The 21431-nt window shown below is 44.4% G+C and overlaps 1 protein-coding gene across 3 annotated transcripts in view; it reads right to left on the bottom strand.

Annotated features, from left to right (window-relative positions):
- The window catches only part of CCDC93 (coiled-coil domain containing 93), a 91721-nt gene extending 73803 nt beyond the window's left edge, over positions 1–17918 (bottom strand). For 2 of the 3 annotated variants that reach the window (XM_004759746.3, XM_004759747.3), the window contains exons 1-4: positions 17715–17917; positions 13380–13493; positions 11818–11912; positions 3290–3401 (exon numbers count right to left, since the gene is read on the bottom strand). In XM_004759746.3, the coding sequence (XP_004759803.2) occupies positions 3290–3401; positions 11818–11912; positions 13380–13493; positions 17715–17756 (363 nt within the window). In that variant the 5' untranslated portion in view covers positions 17757–17917. Of the gene's footprint in view, positions 1–3289; positions 3402–11817; positions 11913–13379; positions 13494–17714 lie in introns of all 3 variants that reach the window. The other variant, XR_006602433.1, reaches the window with a different exon arrangement.
- Between the last annotated feature and the right edge of the window lie 3513 nt (positions 17919–21431).

The raw sequence follows: 21431 nt of genomic DNA, 5'->3' as shown, positions 1-21431 counted from the left end.
CAAGATGGGGATGGCTGCAAAGAACTCTAGAAGGAATATCTTTATTGTTAGTTTCATTTATTTCCATCACTCCACTCACCCCACCTCCAAAAAAGGACCTTGGGCACTAAAACCCAGAAGCAAGGACAAAAGATTGGACAGTATTCAGAGATTCTGTAGCCCCTCTCCCACACCTCACCCAGCATCACAGCCCAAGACAAATAAGGAGGCTGACTCCCTGCTCAACTCAACTTCTCCCTACTTTTCTTTGGATGGGGAGATGCAGCTTCTGGACTCTCAAAGTTGTTTCTTTTTCAGATGTTCCTCCATGAATTAGATCTACACTGACTTTTTACTTGGCTGGATCCTGGTGAGTGTGATGTGATAAGAAAAGTATGGAGTGTTAGGATTCAGAGAATCGGTCACTGTTTTGGAGGTCCTAGAGTGAAGGGCTTTGGAGGGAACCTCTAAGACAGCCGAACTCTGCTGTGGGCCCCCAGCATTCAAGCAAAGTACCTACCCTCACAGGATTCCCATGTCTGGCATGGAAGGAAAAGATAGGACCTAGAACTACTGGGGTTGGAAGTTAGACCCATTCTTCTCGGGGCTGCCATTCAGAGTGCTCCTAGTGCTAAACAGTGTGAGCACAGGTGGTGAGCCTCTACAAGTACACAAGACAGCTAGTTTGATGACTGCTCTTTACTGGTCTCCAGGAAAACGGGCAAAAACTACAAGTATGTGGTTAGTTTTTCATAATACTTTCATAGTATTCCACTTAAGGGACTATCCTTTATTCTGAGATTGGGGGTTAAAAGGCCTTTCTTTTAGGAAATGACAGAGAAAGACAATTGTTACAATTTCTTCATTGAAGTATAACTGATATACAGTGTTATATTAGTTTCAGGGGCACAACATAGTGATTCGACAATTCTATGCATTACTCAGTGCTCACCACAATAAATGCAGTCACCGTATGTCACCACACAATGTTATTAAAGTAGTATTGACTATATTCCCTAGGCTGTACTTTTCGTGTCTGTCACTTATTTATTCAATAACTGGAGGTTTGTACCTCTTTACTATTCCCTTCACCTATTTTGTTCAGCCTCCACCTGCCTCCCCTCAGGCATCCACCAGTCTGTTTTCTGTATTTAAGAGTCTGTTTATTTTGATAGTTGTTACTCTTAAAGATTTATTGCCTGGCAAGATACAGGTGGCAACCATAGATCAGTCTCCAGTTTTTTTGCTTTAAAATTTTACAGACACATGTAATTAACAAATCTGGTAACTATTAATGTTGGTTCTCACACCCAGACAGGAGGCCCTCCAGCATTCCACGTACGGCACAGAACATTCAGATGGGGACGCCTGGGTGGCTCAGTGGATTAAAGCCTCTGCCTTTGGCTCAGGTTGTGATCCCGGGGTCCTGGGATCAAGCCCTGCATCGGGCTCTCTGCTCAGCAGGGAGCCTGCTTTCCCCCTCTCGCTGTCTCTCTGCCTACTTGTGATCTCTGTCTGTCAAGTAAAAAAAAAAAAAAAGAACATTTAGATGTTCTAAAAGCCCAAACTAATGCCAGAAGATCACTTCCTTTTCATCACCTTCTCCTACCTGGACCAGATGTTTTGCACTCAAAGTTCTAGCTTAGGGCTGAGTAAGGTTGAATCACTAGAGATTCAGGCTTTGGGGGAAAAGCCAACAACTTCACAGCATGGTGGTGATGGAAGTTTCACTGATAATCAACTAAGGGTCTCTACTTCCTGTTTTCACAAAAAGGACCATGTACCATTCCTGCTGCATCAGAGGGAGAAAGTCCAACCAAGCCAATGAATCAAACTCTGAGTTAAAGCCTTAGCTTCCAATTTACAGACTTTATGAGATTTGACTTAAAGTCTATTTCAGAGGAAGTTCCCAAACATAGTAACAAAACCAGAAAAGACTGTGGAACACTTACAAAGCACTTACTAAAACATGCTGGTCCCTCAGCTGAGTGCTAGCTACATATTAATGTACTTAATTCTCATCCTGTCAGACAGGTACTATTACTGTTTCTATTTAACAGATGCAAAGTTAAGTCATTTACCCAAGGTCATGCAGCTAAATGGCAGAGCCAAGATCTGAACCCAGGAAGTCTCAGTCTAATAATATCTTAACTAAGATATTAACTAATAATAATAATCTTACCACAGGACTGGAAGGCTTTCAAGCAGGGGCTGCATGAATGGCAGAGTGGGAACAGTACAAGGTCCAGTGACAAGGAGTTCAGACGGGAATCTTGCTTGTCTGCACACCAGCTCTCTGGCCTTAAGCAAATCAGTTACTCTCTGTATCTCCTTGCCTCAGACATAATGACTGGGATTATAATAGGTGCTTCAAAGAACTCTATAAGGATCATTTGCAAAGCGCTGTTCACACAGCAGGCCCTTTGCGTCTCCTCTTTTCACAGTGCCCGGAGGAGGATGAGACACCAGACTGCAAGGATGTAGGGGGTTGTACAGCGTGAGCCACTTAATCACAGAGCCTTGGGAAACAGCCAGGGTGGAAATAAGCTCCCATTAGACATCCAGTCATCAAACAAAGACAGACAGAGATCACAACTGCCAACACCGTGCCAGACATTCCACGAGGTGCTGGAGACACTACAGTGAGCAAGGCAGCTAGCTATGGTGCCTGCCCCCAAGAAGCTCACGGTCTGACAGGAGGGCAGAAGTGGTTACAAACTATAGCAAGAAAGATTCCTACGAAGGAAAGGAATATGGCCAGGAGGAGTGAATACGGCAAAGGAGGCTGTTCTAGATTAGGAGGGGGTCAATGGAAGCTTTCTCGAGGAGGTTTGGTAGAACTGAAATCTGAAAGATGAATATGGATTAAGTAGGAAATGAGAAAAACCTTGCAGCCTGAGGGAAAGGTCCTGTGACAGGAGGAAGCATAATAATATGTATGAGAAAAATCGGAAAGAAAGTGAGAGAAGCTAGAACAGAAAGAACAAAGAAGAGCATGGAATAAGGTCAGGCTCGACAGGTGGGACAGGTCCAGGGCACGGGGTGCTACGGAGTTCTATCTTTACCAAAAGGGCAACGAAAACCAGTTAATGTGAACGTTCAAAGATCACGACAGAAGACGGTGAAACCAGAGTGGAAGAGATGGAGTACTGTCTCCTGAGGATGCCGTCAGGGGGCATCACCCTGCCGGGCTCCACCAATTCCACACTACACCCATGAGGTCCAGGATCTAGGCCAGACAGCCTGACAGCCAGACCCGCTGTGGGGATTCTGACGTGCAGAGGACAAGAAACCATGAAGAGGCTCTCACCTGGACAACAGGAAATATGTGAATAAAATCCATGCCCTGGATCTGGTGGGGCTCCAGCTGGTGTGGACACTTCATCCTTGGCAGGACTGAGACGATTTTTTCGGATAGTGCTCTGTTTGGAAAAAACCAGCAAAGAGTGAGAACACACTAAGTGGCCCTTAAGACATCTCTCAAGTCTGGGCGGCATTCCAGAAGAATCTGGGGCTTCTCAGCGCCAGACCATGACCAAGCTTCTCCTGGCCGCCTGCAAAATGAGAAAAATAAGCACAATTTAGATGTGAATGTATGCATGTGGCTGAGGCCACAATACTGCTTTCATGCTTTATTCCAGAATGTTTTTCTCCCTATCTTTTTTATATTAAACCACACTGTTTCTTTTCTTTTCTTTTTCTTTTTTTAATTTTATTTATTTATTTGACAGACAGAGATCACAAGCAGGCAGAGAGACAGGCAGAGTGAAAGGAAGGGAAGCAGGCTCCCGGCCAAGCAAAGAGCCCGAATCGGGGCTCGATCCCAGGACGCTGGGATCATGACCTGAGCCAAAGGCAAAGGCTTTAACCCACTGAGCCACCCAGGCACCCCTTAAACCACACCATTTCTTTATGAAATTGTGGTGATATCTGAGGTAGTAATTATTACTGAACATCCTTACATGGTAAAATAGAAAGTTTTCAGTGTCCCATGTTCTTTTACATTTTGTTAAATACTGACCTACTTTTTCCAAAGATCTGGGAACCACTAGGTTACATATTTAAAAAATGGTTCTAAACATCATTCAGGCAACAAATATTACAGGCCCTGTGCTGGGTGCCCAGAATATGAAGACAAAACATGGGGCCCTATACTGGAAAAAAAAAAATTTTTTTTTGGAGTTCTTCACTATTGCATAAAAGTGTTTTTAAAATAAAAAGATAGCCTTTTTTTTAAATACTTTAAAATTAATCCCAGATTTGGGGAAACCATGCCCTAGTTCTTTTTGTCCAGGGAGCAGAATTTTTCTGCTTCTCATGGGGGGCACTCTGATCTCTCTCCAACACCTTGCTTCAGTCCTAGAAAACATCAGGGAGTAGGGAGGGGAAGAACGGGGCTCCCTGAGACCCCAGAGCATCCTTCTAGCTCCGTTCAGGAGGCCAGCATCCTCCCTCTGCTCCTGCCTGGACCTGGGTGGGGCACTTTTACGGCTGGAGTGACAGAGCCATCTGCGGGCAAGTCTACACCATGGCAGACGTCAGTTTCCTTCTCTACTCAGCTGATACTTGATCTCCAGATGTTGGGTTCTTGTTTCTTACATCCTAATTGGATCAGATTCAAGAGGAGAGAGCAGAGGTTATTTAGTGGGTCTGCCTTGAGAAACAGTCACAAGGCATGTCCTTGTGGGGCCATATGGAGAAATGGGGGCATCTGGCTCAGCTTACGTGGATAGTTTAGGTTACAGTCCCACCTAAAACCCTTCTAAAAAATAACCCTGTTACAGCAGCTACTGTGGTCTTGTCTCAAAGTGAAGACTGTTTTCCCAGGTCTTACTAGATGATTCAAATTCAGCAAGTCTGGGTCTACCTGAAGGATTCCTTGTTCAAGGAACAAGGAAACTTTATTTTTTTTTTTTAAAGATTTTATTTATTTATTTGACAGAGAGAGATCACGAGTAGGCAGAGAGGCAGGCAGAGAGAGAGAGAGAGGAGGAAGCAGGCTCCTGCTGAGCAGAGAGCCCGATGCGGGACTCGATCCCAGGACCCCGAGATCATGACCTGAGCTGAAGGCAGCGGCTTAACCCACTGAGCCACCCAGGCGCCCAAGGAACAAGGAAACTTTTATCTTTCTGCAGCTCCATAATCCTTCCCAAAAAACAGACACCCTTAAGACCAACAACTAACAAAGGCCTGAGTGAGAGCAACTATCGTCTTATCTACGTTGCCCTTAGTAGATTTTATGCTCTCAGTCTTGGTGAGAACTAAGTACAATCTAGGGAGAAAAGCTAAACAGCTTCCCAAGGAATCGTCCTTGGAGAACACACTACAAAACTATGTTTATTCCTGGAAAGTAGCTTTACATGGTGGCACCAAGGTTATGACTGCTAAAAGAGGAATAGTCATGCCCACAGCTCCATGGATCACAATATCCATGTCCAGTCCAATATGTTAAGAGAAAAAAATATGGTCAGGGGAAGGCGGACACCCTACTGTATACATTCACAGAAGGAGAGGACACCCATCTCCCAGGAGGGAAGCCTAGGAGAGAACATTTTCACCTCCCACAGAGGGAGCGCATATGTGAATTATCCAGAAGGTCCGAGGCATGGAAGGACACTGTCCTGTGGCTCTCGGCCACTACTGCAATCCCTTCTCTCTGACCAGCATGTCTTTGTGACACATGCATCTTTCTGGTCACAAGATGTGTGGCTGCCCAATGGGAAAGCATTGGCTGGCCAGCTGTTGCTGGGGCTCAAATGGGATAGTTTGGTAAGTAAGTATTAACAAACCCAGTTGACAGCATATCTAAGGCTCTCTCTACAACACACTTTATTTTTTATTTTAATCTCCATCAGACTCTCATGTTTAATTTCTTTGAAACTTGTGAGGGGAAGAGGCTGGTGCTTAGTTGGCTCTGCATCCTAAACTCCAAGCTTAGCAAATGAAGGACTTGGCATTCTTGCTCAGGGCAGGTATTAACTGTTGATAGACATGGGGCTTTTCTGCTCAGTTATATTTTGGTTCAGTGGGAGGAAAGCTCCCCCTAGTGGCTACAGATCTGAGTCTGCAGAGGGCTACTGGTTGCATGGAACCATTCAGTAGCTTAAAAACAAGAGGCTCAGACCCCAAACACTATCCAGCTCAACCCTCTCTACTTTCAGACTGAGTTGTCTCTGGCCACTGATCAGAGACTGACTACCTTTCCGGGTCATAAAGGCCCTGAGGGAAGGCTGCCCCGGGTCATCTCGGGGTTTATAAGCCTATTAAACCTGCCTCCCAGAACTCACTGCCAAGACTGAGGTCTTACTTGCAGCATATGGAAGCAGCTGGAGGCACAAATACTGCTGGACTGAGGGAGGGACGTGGGGGAGACACAGGCAGGCTGGGGGGAGGGGAGAAAAGTCAGGAGAACTTCTTGTGGAAGCCCACCAGCCCCTATCTGTTTCTCCCTGTAGCTCAGGGTAGACTCTCTGACTTTCTGAAAATCTGGGAAAATGACAAATGCAGAGGTCTCCCGTCAGGCTTCCTAGCCTAAGACTGAACAATGCCCACTTGCGACTACAGGCGATTGGTTGGATTCCTTCAGTTTTTAAGTGTTCAGTACATGGTTTCCTTCTCCACTGCAAACAGTTTGAAAGAGAGTGAATTAAACCAGGGTGCAAATTCCAGCTCCATCACTGGCTCTGAGACTTTTGGCAAGTCACCTGATCCCTCTGGTCCAGTACTCCTATCATACAATGAGGAAAAAATGCCTTTCCTCCTTATTTGAACTTAGAGTGAAGATGAAACAGTAAAATGCATGCACAAGTGCTCTGCACACAGGTGCTTCCCACTTGTGTGTTACCGCAGTCCATCATGAGCCTACAATTCTCATGACCTCTGAGCACAGGACTCTGTAGTATGGGACTTTAGGAAAGGCTGGGAGGGTATAGACAGAAGGCAGAAGCTCATGAAACCCTCCAGCAAAAAGGATCAACAAGAACAGAGAGTCCTCAATTGGGCATACACAGAAAAGAGCCTGAAAGATAATGACGCCCTCAAGAGGTAAGTGCACTCCTCAGACAGTGCTATCTGGCCCCCTATCACATCAGCTGGGACATACTGAGGCACTGCAAACAGAAGGCAGTATTAAGTCTAAATTGCACACAACCAGAACATATTAGAAAACCAAACAGAAAAGACTTGAATAATTCAGTACACTGTGGCTATGGCATTTCTCTTACAGATAACAGAGACCCGAATGCCTGATGCACTGCTAGAGGCTGGTGGATCTTCGGTCCTGCAAACTGCTGCCTCAGCTTCGCCCACAATTACAGTCCATGGCTCTGCACTTCAAACACACCAAGTACCTACCAGAGAACATACTACTGAATATCCTCAACCCCTTATCCAAACCCTCTGGGGGCACATGTGTTTCAGAATTCACCACTTTTTAGATGTTTGCACTTTCATGGACCTAACAGGCATATACTATATATTATGTAGAGCCCAAGTGAAATCTAGACTTGAAATGATTATTTCTGCAGCAAAAGTTATGAATGTTCACCTATGTGGGGGTCCATATAGACTATAAAAAGCCTTAAGAAAGTTCAGGTCATGTTTTGTTCCCAAATCAATTTTGTACCCATACGTAGAATGAAAGAAGCCTGTTTTCATTGTTTTTTAGATTTTAGATTAACAATCTGTATAAAAACACTGCATTCCAGTATCTGTTAAGAGTACTGTCACTGCTGGGAAAGTATAATAACTCTCAAGGACATGAAAGTGAAAAGGGGGCTAAGAACCACTCTAAAACACCAAGGGAGTTTAGGAAAAAGGGCTACATGGAATCTAGGAAATGGGAAGACTAGTGCAGAAAGAATGCACTAATGAAATCCCAGAACGTCAGGGGTGCCACAGGTGTCAAAAGCAATCACTTAAACTGAAACAGAAAGAGGCTTCATTCAGGAGTATCTTTGAGAAGATAGTGCATTTATGTTAATAAACAGACTAAGAAAGAATCTGGTCAATCTTAGCTATAGGTAAGGATATGGTGCTTCTTTGTGGGAAAAAGAAAAAGGCAATCAGAAACTCAAGGAAAATAAGCTGGATAAACATGAGGCAAATTACAGCAAGCCTGATTTTCAGTGACTTTTTGTACAGACCACCTCCACTTGCTCAGGCCAAACCCCTCAGAACCAGTCTTGACTCTGCTCTTACTCACACCCAGATCCAATCTGTCATGACATTCTGTTGTTTCTCCCTTCCAAGAGGATCCAGAATCCCTCCATCCAGAATCCCTCCACTGCTAGCCCACTGTCCTGGCTACCATCTTCTCCCCTGAGCAGGACTACAGTATGCTTAAGGATCTCCCTGCTGCCAACTTCATCCCCTCACTCAGTAATCAGAGGGGTCCTTCTAAATCCGATTATGAACAGATTATGTTCCTCCTCTGCTCAAAACCCTTCAAGAATTTCCCATCTCGCTCAGAGTAAACTCAAAGCCTTTATTTACTCTGACCTACGAAGTTCTAGCCGATCTGGCCCCTACAACCTGTCTGCCCCTCTCCCATTGTTCCCTCTGCTCCAGCTCACTGTACACCAAGCAAGCTTCTGCTGGGAGCCTTCACGCTCACCATCTCCTTTGTTTAGAACCCTCTTTTCTCAAGTCTTAGCTCCCATATCACCTCTTCAATCAGGCCATGCTGACTTAAAGTCACACAACTGCCTCCAAAGCATGTCCCTTTTCATATACCATTCCAGCTGTAATTTTTTTTTCATAGCACATATTATTTCTATATGTAATTCGATTATTTATTAAATTAGTTGTTTCTGGTCTGTCTCCCCACCAAAGACTCGAAATTCTGTAAGGGCAGGACATGTTTCATTAACATACCCTAAGTACCCAAAACAATGCCTGACCCATAGGCAGGACTCCATAAATATTTGGGTGATTCAATGAATAAATAAGGATTCTTTTTGACTGTAATATTTGAGTATTCTCCACCAAACAGCACCACTGTCGTCCAAAAGATTGTATTTCTTTTTCTCTGGCACCATCACAATTCTTAGTTCTTATTGTAAACACTGTTTATAGATTTACTTTTAGAATCTACCTGTAGATAAAGCATGGACAATTTAATTGCTATTACAGAAAACAGACCATAAATATTATGCCCTAAACATTGTAAGAGTAATGATATGCTGGTAAATGGACGCTGAAAGGAAGAAGGAAAAACGGAGAGCAAAAACATTTACCCTACATAGCTAGGAACTAGGAGAAACCATCTCATATAAATGAGTCAAGAAACAGAAGCTTGTATTGATTAAAGCTATCCAACTAATCCTAGAAAAACAGATAATAATTACAAAAGTGGAAGAGGAGAGGCAAAGGGGATGTAGTGGGTAGCACAGGTGAGCTAAATTCCTCCTCTTATCAGATTTAAATGAAAAATACATAATTAGAGATATGGAAGTGAGCTCTTTGAAAAAACCTAAAAGCTAAACAGGCAAAGATGGTTCTTTCCAGGGAATAAAACCAGGGTTTTATAGAATGGGAATAGGGAGAGATGTTAGCAGTATATTTTGTACCCTTTGGCAGTATTTGAATTTTTTTTTTAACTTCATAAATGTGGCACCTACACAATAAAAACAAAATAATATAAAATAAAAAATAAAATAAAAAAACACATGTCTGGATTAAGCCCAGCCAGCAGAGAGCAGAGCCACACACATAAACTCCATCCCACCGACTCCTAGTAAGAACTTTTCACTGACAGGTCACTGACTGCAATGCCACGGTTCCAGAGTGACAGATGTTCCAGATGCAGAGCTCAGCTATTCATGGCCGGGCACTGAGGAGCACAGTGTCACAGAGAACAGTATGTCCTCTTTAACGAGCAGCCCAGAGATGTCCTTTGGTCCTGTTATTGTAAGAATTTCGGTGATTCTGTGGGACCGATTTTTCTTCAGCCTGGAAACTATGAATTGGGTAATTTATCATGCGTTTCTCTTTTTGTTGGCTGCCAGAAAGCCTGGAGCCAAGTCTGTGGCTCACCCTTATAAAAACACGGCATGTTGTGGCCCGTGACAAATGTTGTAGCCTTATCCCCACCTCAGTTTGTTTTCCCTTTGCTTTGCTTTGCCTCTTCTCTATCACTGCTTCATATACATATTTGCGAACTACCTTCAATCCATTTGGAAGAGTTTTTTCCTGGGGGAGAATTAAGCTTCAGAAAAATTAAGTCACAGATGCACACAGATCTGAAATCACAAATCTCTCTCTTGACAGATAAGGGAACCGAGGCTTGTCCAAGGTTACACAGCTGCCCACTGGCAGGGCAGGGCAGAATGTGGGAGCCTAGTGGTCTAATGAGATCACCAAACCCCTGGTGAGCTACGGAAGACTGGGTGGGGTCCACTCAGGTGAAACCCGTAACAGGGAGTCCACGCTGCCTTCTCTCAGTGGCAGGCAAAGTGCAGCTCTGCAAAGAAGCAAAGGGGAGGGAACACGTCTCTTCTCACTCTGCTCAGCTTCCATCCAGTACATTCCTTCCAGCTGCCTTTGGAAAGAGATAAACTAAGTAGTCCAGAACACTCTCAGAGAGTATCAGAAAAACTATTAGAGCTGCTGAACATCACTCATCATTGGGGGAAATGCAAATCAAAACCGCAGTGAGATATTACCTCCCACTTGTTAGAATGTTTAAACTCAAAAAGACTAACAAAAAAGATAACTAACACTGGCAAGGCCACAGAGAAAGGGGAACTTTTGTCCACTGCTGGTGAGACTGTAAATTGGTGCACCGGCTATGGAAAACAGTATGGGTGTTCCTCAGAAAATTAAAAAATTAAAAATTAAAAAAAAATCATAGAACTACCTATGACCCAGCAATTTTATTCTGAGTATTTTACAGAAGGAAATGAAATCAGGATCTCAAAGAGATACCTGCAGCCCCACATTCATGGCAGCATTACTCACAATGGCCAACCGTGGAAACAACCTAAGTGTCCATCCACAGAAGAACGGATAAAGAAGATATTCACACTGGAACATTATTCCACCATAAAAGAAAAAAGGAAATCCTGCTCTTTGCAACAACATGGATGGACCTTGAGAGCATTATGCGAAGTGAAAGATGTCAGAGAAAAACAAATACTGTATATTTTCATGTGTATGTGGGAGTCTAAAGTAACTGAATTCACAGAAACAGAGAACAGACTGGTGGTTGCCAGAGGTAAAGAGTGTGGGGTGAGGGAACTAGAGGAAGGGTGACAAGAAGTACAAAAGGTACTCGTAATTATAAGATAGATATGTCCTGGGGATGTGATGTACAGCAAGGAGACTTGAGTTAACAATACTGTATTGTGTATTTTGAAAGTTGCCAAGAGCGTAGATGTTCACATCACAAGAAAAAGTTGTGATAATAAAGTTCACATAAAGTTATGATAAGAAAAAGTTGATATCACAAGAAAAAACATTTATAGCTATACGAAGTGATGGATGTTAACTGAACTTACTGTGGTGATCATTTTGCAATACATATACCAAATCATTGTGTTGTACATCTTAAATCAATACAATGTTATGTGACGATAATCTCTCAATGAAACTAGAAAAAGAGAGTGAGAAAAAGAATAGTCTGAGCATGAAATGATGTATAGGCTAGCTTTGTGACTGTGGCTTCTATCAAACTCCGTTTCATAATCTATAAAACTGTGATAATACATACTTGTTGCAATGAAAATCAAAACAAAATATGTAAGGCATCTAGCACAATTTTTGGCACATAGAGAATACTCAAAAGCTCGTTCCTTTCTCTCCCTTTAGGCTCATCTGTGGCAAACCCTAATAACTTACATTTTTTGTCCTATTGTAGAGTTTTCCTGAAAGAGCAAATCAACGTCTATGTCAAAGCTGCAAGTGGTAATGCACCAAGTCATCCCTCCTACTACCTGCAAGACACAAAGAAAATACCTGTTTTCTCCTTCTAGTCTGGGGAGAGGGGAGGAAATGGAAGGGAGAAAAATACGTCGTTTTTTATAGAATCAATGATCATACAAAAGTGTATCTCGTTAGAGAGAGAGCACATGTCCTTCTGACTCCATCAACTACAACTCATCTAAAACAGTACCGCCGAATAAAACTTCCTGCAGTGATGGAAATGTCCTGTGTGCATACTGTCCAGTACGCACATGGCACACATGGGGCTAGTGTGACCAAGAAGCTGACTTATACTATGAAACAAACATATCATTCACAGATCCTCCTTATATTGAGACATTAACTCTTAGCCAGGAGAAGGCTTAATCCAGTTTTAGGTAAGTGCCAGATTCCAGAGGAATTACGTGTTTTGAAGATCAGACAGGTTAGTAGCAAGGCTGACATTCGTGGCTCATTACTGAATTTCCGTACATCTTGCTTTTTTCATGTGTCTAAAGGAGAGAAGAATCCCTGTTCTACTTTTCGCAGGGGACCTTTCAGAGGTGCAAATGACCTCTGAGATTAAAAACAAAACAAAACAAAACAAAAAAAACAAACAAAAAAAAACTCCAGCTAAATACTTTTTAGATATAGCTCGATGGGGACTCTGATCTCTGGCTGTGTTTAAACACAGTGAGATGCCTATAAATACAGATTCCGGGCCCCAGCCCAGATCTAACCAAATATCAAAGGGTGAGGCCGCAACATCTGTATTATAAAACAGTCCACAGCGATTGTTATGCCAAGCCAGGCCGTGGTCCACTGGGGCACTCAACACTTTCTTCCACCAGGAAGCTTTCCTGGCCTGCTCTGTCTGATCTGGAAGCTTCATTTCTGCTGCACTTACTACATCATGACACTGAGTATGCTGCTTTACTTGTCTCCCTTCCCTATTCTATAGAAGCTGGCCTCCTTGAGTACAGGGCCTTGGTCTGGTCTTTGTGCCCTCAATATTTATTACTATGACTTGTACAGGATTCTTGAAGGTTCTGCTGAATTAACAGACTTCAACCCATAGTGACTTTTCTCCCCCCATAGTGACACTCACTACCGCCAAATTCAGAACTAACCATCATTAGAATATGTGGCAATTGTGTGCACAATGACTTGGGACAGCTCCTTATTAATTCAGATTTTATCTCACATAACCTTTCTCTCTCCACCCAAACTGTAAGTTCCTTAAAAGGAAGAACTAGTTCTAATGTTTTTTGCACTTCCCAAAGCTCTGTATACAGAAAAGGAATTCAAGGCATATCTACTGACACATTTTTATTTTCTTGTAATAGGAAATTGGAACACTTTTAATAACGAACCTGAATCCAAGAGAAACATGGACATTAGAGAAAGTAAAAACACAACCTCTTCCTCTTTTCTCAGCCCTGGTAAACCACTCCGTCCCAACAAAACACAGCCTAATGGTTAGAAAGGTTTCCTCTTACCTTGTCAAAAGGTGACAAACCTTTAATTCGTGCCCTGAAATATCCAGCTGCAACCAAAAGCTCCAGAATTTCAGTCAGCTTAACGTTTTGTTCTTCATCTTCTCTTGTTTCAACCTAGAAGAAGAGCCAAAAGTTAAGCTGCTAAAATCCACCTTGAATAAAGGAACACTGGGTGTATTTCTGACGCCACAATTTAATAGCTGAGGAGCTGGTGACATTGGCTTTCTTGCTGTGTTCATGCTGGAGCATGGGGACACAGTGCCACCAGAGTCACAAAGAACAGCATCCTCAGGCCTCCATAAGCTGTGTTTACTGTCACAGATGGCAAGAAATGACACACAGGCGATAAAGATTACCCCTCTGGTGCTGAAGAAAACCAGGGACAGGCAGATTACAGCATATTACCTCCCTGTTCTCTAACGCATAGCTTACTTGACAGATTCCGACTAAATAATAAACTTCTAACAGACAAAAACAAGGTTTTTTTTTTTTTAAACTTTATGCACATCTTGGTCCCAAAAGCTACTGACAAACAGAGCAAGAACAAAGAAGGGAGTTCAAATATGTGTCTTTCTCTGCACTTCTCTTTAGATCTCTAAAGCAAATACAAGGCGGGCTTTCAACCCAGATCCACTGAAGGATGATTACTGCCACAAAATGGGATTGCCTTAAAAATAATAAATTCAGGGGCACCTGGGTGGCTCAGTGGGTTAAAGCCTCTGCCTTCGGCTCAGGTCATGATCCCAGAGTCCTGGGATCGAGCCCCGCTTTGGGCTCCCTGCTCGGCGGAGAGCCTGCTTCCCTCTCACTCTCTGCCTCTCTGCCCACGTGTGATCTCTGTCAAATAAATAAATAAATAAATAAATAAAATCTTTAAAAAAATAATAAATTCATCTAATATATTTGAATAGGGACCTGATTTTAAAATTTTAAGTTGTATCTTACCTTTGCTCCCAGGTGTTGACAACTTAAAACTACTGACGTATTTTAGTGCTTTTGCCTCCATCTGCTTTCACCTCATTTGCTTTATTATACATGTCACATTGACCTCCTCCCTTTCATTTACACTTCCTGCCAGGACTACTGCAACTGCCTCTCAATCTTCTTTTTGTTAATCTGTTTTCCTCCCTCCCTCCTAAATCACAACTTTCAGATCTTTCCTCTTTAGCTCATCCCCCAGACCTTATCATTAACACATCATACACTGTCTGTAAGATAAACTCCAACATTCTTAGTCTGGCATTTGGATCTTTGGCTGCAACCTATCAGCTCCAGCCTTCACCTCCCTCCGGAACAATCCAGTCGTGGTATGGACAACCTCAAGCATGGCTCATTCCCCTTTCTTCACTATTCATACCCCTTCTCTTCTCCTGATACTCCCTAACCACCCAGAAACCAGTTTCAAATTCTAGCTCCTATTTGATGCCAACCCTGACAAATGCAGCCAGAAATGGTCACTCCTCTGTATTTCTCTTTTATTTATAGTTCTAGCCATTCATACAATTAAGTATCAACCTCTTCTGAGTGAAATGTCTGGTGTTAATATATATGCCTGTCTTTTGAAATGGCCTATTAGCTGGATCAGGAGAGGACAATATTTTATTCAGTCATGTTTACAACTCTTCTGAAGCAGCACTAGACTCAAAGGGCAATTAAATACGGAATGACATGTTCAATCATCACACAAAGTGCATGACCTATGCCAGTCATAGATTAACAAAATGTTTTCGTAGTCATGACACTGATAATGGAAATTCAAGTTTATTTTGAAGTACAAATTGCCAGGAGAGGGAGCTTACATATTAACAAATAGTTGAACAAAGAATTATTAAAATGACTGACAATCTCTTGCAGTAGGAGGTGGTAAAGGCGACACCTTGTTTCCCTCCTCAAATCACCTTGGTCCAAGCTATCAAAGCATTTCCTGGTTCTTAGGGGACATGCAAAAATAAAGTAATATTAATTATGCACACCTTCTCTTCCTTTGCAAAAGATCTGGGATAGTTAAGCAACATCTCTAAGTGGGGAGACTCAAAGAAGAGAGAAGGTAAAGAGTGATATGGTTCACAAAGAAGAAGGAGAAGAGAAAAATGGGATGATATAAGCATTTTCTTCAAACTCCTAGGATGTAAAACATGAACCTTTCATTTGTTCAGTCATCACTAATCATGAAAACACTTCCAAGAAGAGGACATTTCATCCCAGGAGGATTATTCCTGGTTTGCCTGGACCTAATGAACACCCACTGCCAACCCCAAGGCAGATGCATGGCCCGTGGTTTTTATCCACTCATCCCCAGAAAGGAGAAGTATGTATAGTTTTGCAATATAATCTGTGAAATAACTTCTGGTGCAAGACACTGAATGGAGACTGTTAGTTAAGACTCCACATTCACTTCACAGATTAATACTGAAACAAAATGAGAAAGAGCCACAGGTTAACACACAGTGACTGAACGAATGCCCTCTCTTGACGGTATCAAAAGCCATCAGATTGGCTAATACACCCATTGTTAAAAAAACTAAAATTCTGATAAAGATGAATGACTGTGAGGCTCTTAAACCAGGCACTCTAAATTTTCATTGCTCTGTACTATAGTTCATGGAAGCTGGAAGGTAGTGCCAAGTCTAGCTATCTTCTCTATCCTTCACATAGAGTAAAGGGTTTAAAAAATTCAATTTAAAGAATTAACTGGATTAGTGACAGCTTAATGACACAGACTATCCATATTCATAGGTACTGGTCTTTGAACTGAATGATACTTATTTAACTCTATCTACTCTCTATGCCTCCTAATTGCCAAGAACTGTCTTAGGTCCCCTAGAAAAGTGACAAATCAGACCCAGCCTCCCGGCAGTCAGAGACGGGTTACACAAAGGACTCAGAGGACCATGTTGCTTTTTATTTTAGAAAGATCCCCATTTATAGTACTGTAGGATAATGAATTAAAGGAATTTAAGGTGGAACTTGAGAGGCCAGACAGGAGTCTATAGCAAAAGGTCAGGCAAAAACTCGATAAGAGCCTAAAACAAACAAGTGACAAACAAGAAATATCAAACAGCAGGATACAGCTCTGAGTCTTCACAATCCCCCATTCCATCGATGTAATTTGCATGTAAGGTTTTACCTAATAGAAGGGTTCTGACAACAGGACATTTCTTAGGTTTTCCTAAGATTACAACAAAATGGACTTACATTCTGTGCACACACACTCACAGATAAATCTGTCCTTCCATCACTATATCCCCAGCTTTTATGCACAGAACAGCGATCCCTCAATTAGTGGGTACTTGTGGGATGAAGAACTGAGGAGATGAAGAACTGAGGATTAGGAGCGGGTCGGGTGGGTGGGATGACAGGCGATTGAAAGGGAGGGAACCACTCACCATGTCAAGGCATCAGTCCTCCTGCCAAATGCCTGCTTCAAAACCTTAGGAGGGGGACAGAGGTGCAGTGTGGGTTCCATTTCTTTCCAGAATCTAGTAAACTAAACTAGACTTAGCTTTGGAGTAAAGCGACTGGAAGAGAGACACTTGCAAACCACCTAGCTCTAGGAATGACACTTGCAGTCAGAAGGAAATGCACGTTCCTCCCTTATGCCTAGCCAGTGTGGAAATCCAGAAACCACTGATTATCCTATCCCTTAGGACCGAGTGAGTATTCAATGACACCGCTGTAAGGAAAGGCACCCGCTACGCTCTGGAGAAGCAGCCACGCTTCCGCCAGGCGCACTGCCGGGCCACACAACCCCACCGGACAGCGCGTCGCCTCCCGCAGACAACCCAGTGCGCGCACGGTTCCCAAACTTCCAGCTGCTACAGGGTCTGGTGTGCATTCCCTGCACACACCGAGGCGAGTTGGGGGGGGGGGGCTCGGGACCCCGCGGGCCCCTCGGGGCGGCGACAGGCGCCACAAGGTCACCGCCCTTGGCACAACCCGAGCCCGGACCGTCCCAGCACGCGTCTCGTGACTCCCAGGGCGCTGCAGCCCCGGGTTTCGGGGCGAGCCCTGCGGCGCCAGGGGTGGGGGACACTGCCCGGGAGAAGTAGGACCTCGGGCCCCGCGGCGCCTGGGGCTGCGTGGGGCTAGGTATGGGGCTGGGAAGACCACCTCCCTCCCCGGGGACCCGAGAGCGGCTGAAGTTTGTCCCCGCCCCCGCCCAGGCAGGGGGACCTCCCGGTCCCCAGCGCATAGGGCCAGCTCTTCCCGCCTGGGACACACCTGAGAAGGGGGCGGGGCGCTCCAAACGCTTCCCGGGCGCCGCTCTGCCCGCCACCCCGCGGGCTCGGCCCTCTCCCAGAAACCCGGACGTGTCTGGGAAAGGGAGGTCCTTACCTCCGGGAGACCCTGGCCCTCCGGGCCCTTGGGCAACCCCATGGTCCTGTAACAGCCGTGCGGCGGCAGCAAAGCTCGCGGAGCGCCCGGAGGAAGCTGTCCCCGGCCGCGGAGCTGCTACCGGGGTGGAGGCAAAGCGGTAACTTCCTCCGCCGTCGCTGCAGCCGCCGCCGGCCGGGAGCTCTGCGGTCCGGCGGAGCATGCGCGTTAGGACGGGAGCGCGGCGCGACTGCGCCTGCGTGAGAGCCGCCCCGGGGCAAGGCCGGACGGCGGGGGAAGCTGGAACTACGGTCCCGGCTGGGCTCCGTGGCTGATGTTTTCCGCGGGAGCCGCGCTCCAGAGCTCCGCACTTTTCTCCGAGTCCTTCACAAAAGGGGCGATTCCCTCACCTCGGGGAAATTTTGCATTTTGGCTCCCTCTCTGCGTTTCACAGGTATCGGATGCCCCCAGTGGGGTTGCTGTCCACTCCGCGAGCCGGACTTTGGAAGCTCCCTCAGTCTGGTGTTGAAATTCCAGCATGAAATGCGTTTGGGAATTCCAGACCTCGGCCCGGTTCTAGCTGAATCGGGCTGTCCCCCTGCTTCACGCGCACTTGCGCTAACTTCTCGATATGTATAAGGACCAAGGAACAGAGCCCCCAAGAAAGGTTGCTGCACGCCCGCTGCTTCTTCAGTGTTCCGGGCAGTGCGTCTTCTCAGGATACCTGGTTTGGGGTAATGTCCCCCTACCTCCAACACCCCTAACTCTGGGTCTTCCTTAGGAAAAGGTCGCCTCTGCGAGTGCATCTCTGTTTTGTCGTCATTTTAGCCTCCACATCGCTTCCATGCTGCACCCCCTGTCTGTCCCAGAAAATGGATGGCAGTTACGTAAAAGGGTTCTCTCCCGGGCCACAAGACCCCCTCCAAACCCGAACTTGTTTCATAGTGGCTTCTCTAGCTTTTACAGTTTTATTTATTTATTTAGTTTTAAGCGATGAAGAAAGAGGTGACTTGAAAATTTGCTGTAGAAAAGATCTTTCCCAAGGGACGGGGCGGGGGAAGGGATGGGGAGAGTGGGGAATAAGAAGCTCAGAGCTCCTAGAGATAAAGTGGGGGGTGTGTGTGTGTGTTTCCTCTCTGCATACCTAGCATCTTAATAAGCAGAAAATCAGTAAATGTTTGTCCTTGGAGGAATTCTTTGGGCTTTTGGTATTCTTCCTGGAGTTTATCCTGACGGAATACCCACCCATGTAATCTCAAAGGCTCTAGAAACGGCCATTTATTTCCTTCTTAAATCCAGTTAGCAAATACCGCTAACAAAACTGTGTGCCAGGCATCACAAATTTTAGAAAACTGAATAGGGAAATTAAGGGGGTTGAGATGGGAACTCTCATAGCAGAGTTAGGGGACATCTTGTGCTCACCCATTGGAAAGCCAATGAATCTCAATTTTTAAGGCACCCATTATCAACTTCCCAAACGTATTTATTTTTGTAATTTTAAAATCGCCTTTCCCGGAGGTGGTATACAATGAGAGGGAATGGAGGGTAATTTGTGGCTGCTGTTGAATGACTAGAAAGTATTGATGCCTAGGGACAGATAGCAAAATCTCACATAGCAGGCAAGCCTAAATAGCTGTATATAAAGTAGTTCAGAGAATAGGGTCTAGAGAATAATAGAAATCAGGTAGGCCACACACAAGTTCCCTGTTGGAAATGCCTTCACAATATTTAAATAAACATGAGCAGCTAACTTGTCCAGTTTTACTGTCTGGGTAGGGTGACAGTGGAAGACTTGGGTTGGCAGTGTGCCTCCCCCCCCCCCCCTTAGATATCCCAGCAAAAAGGCCATGGCAGCAGTCAAGAAAGCTTGGGCTTTCTGTGTTTGAGAGCGGAACCCCAGTGCAGCTTTGGAGAAGACCTTGAACAGACAATGTCAGAAAAGGAGGTTTGTGAGGACTTTGGAATAAATGCATCTCTGTTCTTCTCCAGTGGCTGAGGGTATCGCTACAAACATTTTGTCACCCTAATGGGATCTTTGGGGGTTAGGAATCATTCTCTCTCTCCTTTGCACATTGAATACAGAGCTGTATGATGTTTTTCTAAGTGCACACTTCTCAGGAACCTCACAAATACTTTCCCTTTTTGGGTTAAAAAAAGGGGGTGCCATAGTAAAGAGCTTCCTGTTAGGATTACCTTTATCCTAAGTGATGTTTTCTAGAAAACCTCAATCATTTTGTTCTCATTTCTCCCATCCCTTCCTACTTGGCTCTTGCTGTGACCAGCAAGGAGAATCATGGAGTCTTTTTTTTTTTTTTTAATTTTTATTTATTTGACAGACAGAGATCACAAGTAGGCAGAGAGGTAGGCAGAGAGAGAGGAGGAAGCAGGCTCTCCGCTGAGCAGAGAACCCGATGTGGGGCTCGATCCCAGGACCCTGGGATCATGACCCGAGCCGAAGGCAGAGGCTTTAACCCACTGAGCCACCCAGGCGCCCCAGAATCATGGAGTCTTAAAGCAGAAAGGATCTTAAAGGCATCTAGTGTGTGTTTAGGAAAGCAGAGTGACACCATTTAAGTCACATAGCATGTTAGTGGCTGTGCTGAGACCAGAGCCCCAAATTTCTGATTAACAATGTCTTTTTATTTATCTATCAAACTTTCATTCATACAACAAACATTACCTCTATATTAGTGGCACCCAAACTTGCTGCACATTGGAAACAAAGCTACCAAAGTCTGAATTCTACTCCCAGAGATTCTGCTTTAATTGGTCTGCAGAGAGACATAAATATGGGAACTTTTTCCCTTGGGGTATATTGTTTTATATGCAGCACAGTAGTGAACAGTGACTTCTTAAGTTTCCTTATAGATCATGGTGGCACACAGAATTTAAGGTCCATAAATGAACTAGGAGTCTTTAAGTTAAATGAGTTCTTCCTGAAGATTCTTAATCGTATGCTAATCTATTCTCAAGCAGTAAAAATTTGCACCATTCTTTATTTAGCATATCCCATTTCTATAGTGAAAAAATGAAGGCCTGGGCGGTGCAAGCAAACTTAAACCTCCTCTGCTTCTGGAAACAACCCAACACATACACTCACACACACTCCCACACACATACACACATACATACACTCACACACACGCACACAATACAGTCACACACAACTCATACATACGTGCACACCCTTACATATACACTCACACACACACACTATATCTCCTGTAACAAATGAGATCTCCCATTTTCTTGGTAACATGATTTAATATTTTAAATTGTCTTATTGGGGGAGGCAAAGTTTAAAAAATGTGACATGTTTAAAATTTCACAGGTGATTCCATTGAGCAACCAATTTGAGCCCCACTTTTCTTGTGCCAGGGAATAGTTCCTGATGCTGGAGAAGCTGCACTCGGCAAGCCAGATGAAATATTACTGCCAGAAATGAAACATGCCACTTCATAAGACAATATTGGCTAGATGAGTTCTCTTCAGGGAAAAAAAATAGCGCAACAAATACGAGAGGGGATAACTGGAGTCCGAGGCCCTTCCAGATGAAGGGGTCCGGATAGACTGTCAGGCTCCTTTCAATGTGAGATCTAAATCTCAAGAAGGCGCCATGAAAAGAGCCCAGAGAAAAGCATTCCAGGCAGAAGGAGCATCTGGGGTGTTCTGGACAACCTCCCTTTGCCCCCGCCCCAGACCCATTCTTTCCCCTCTCACCTTGCTTGCCACCAGGCT

The sequence above is a fragment of the Mustela putorius genome, unplaced genomic scaffold (assembly GCF_011764305.1).
Source record: "Mustela putorius furo isolate JIRA1106 unplaced genomic scaffold, ASM1176430v1.1 tig00003867_pilon_pilon_pilon, whole genome shotgun sequence".
NCBI lineage: Eukaryota > Metazoa > Chordata > Mammalia > Carnivora > Mustelidae > Mustela > Mustela putorius.
The sequence above is the reverse complement of the archived record's forward strand: the minus strand, read 5'-3'. Positions and strand labels throughout refer to the sequence as shown.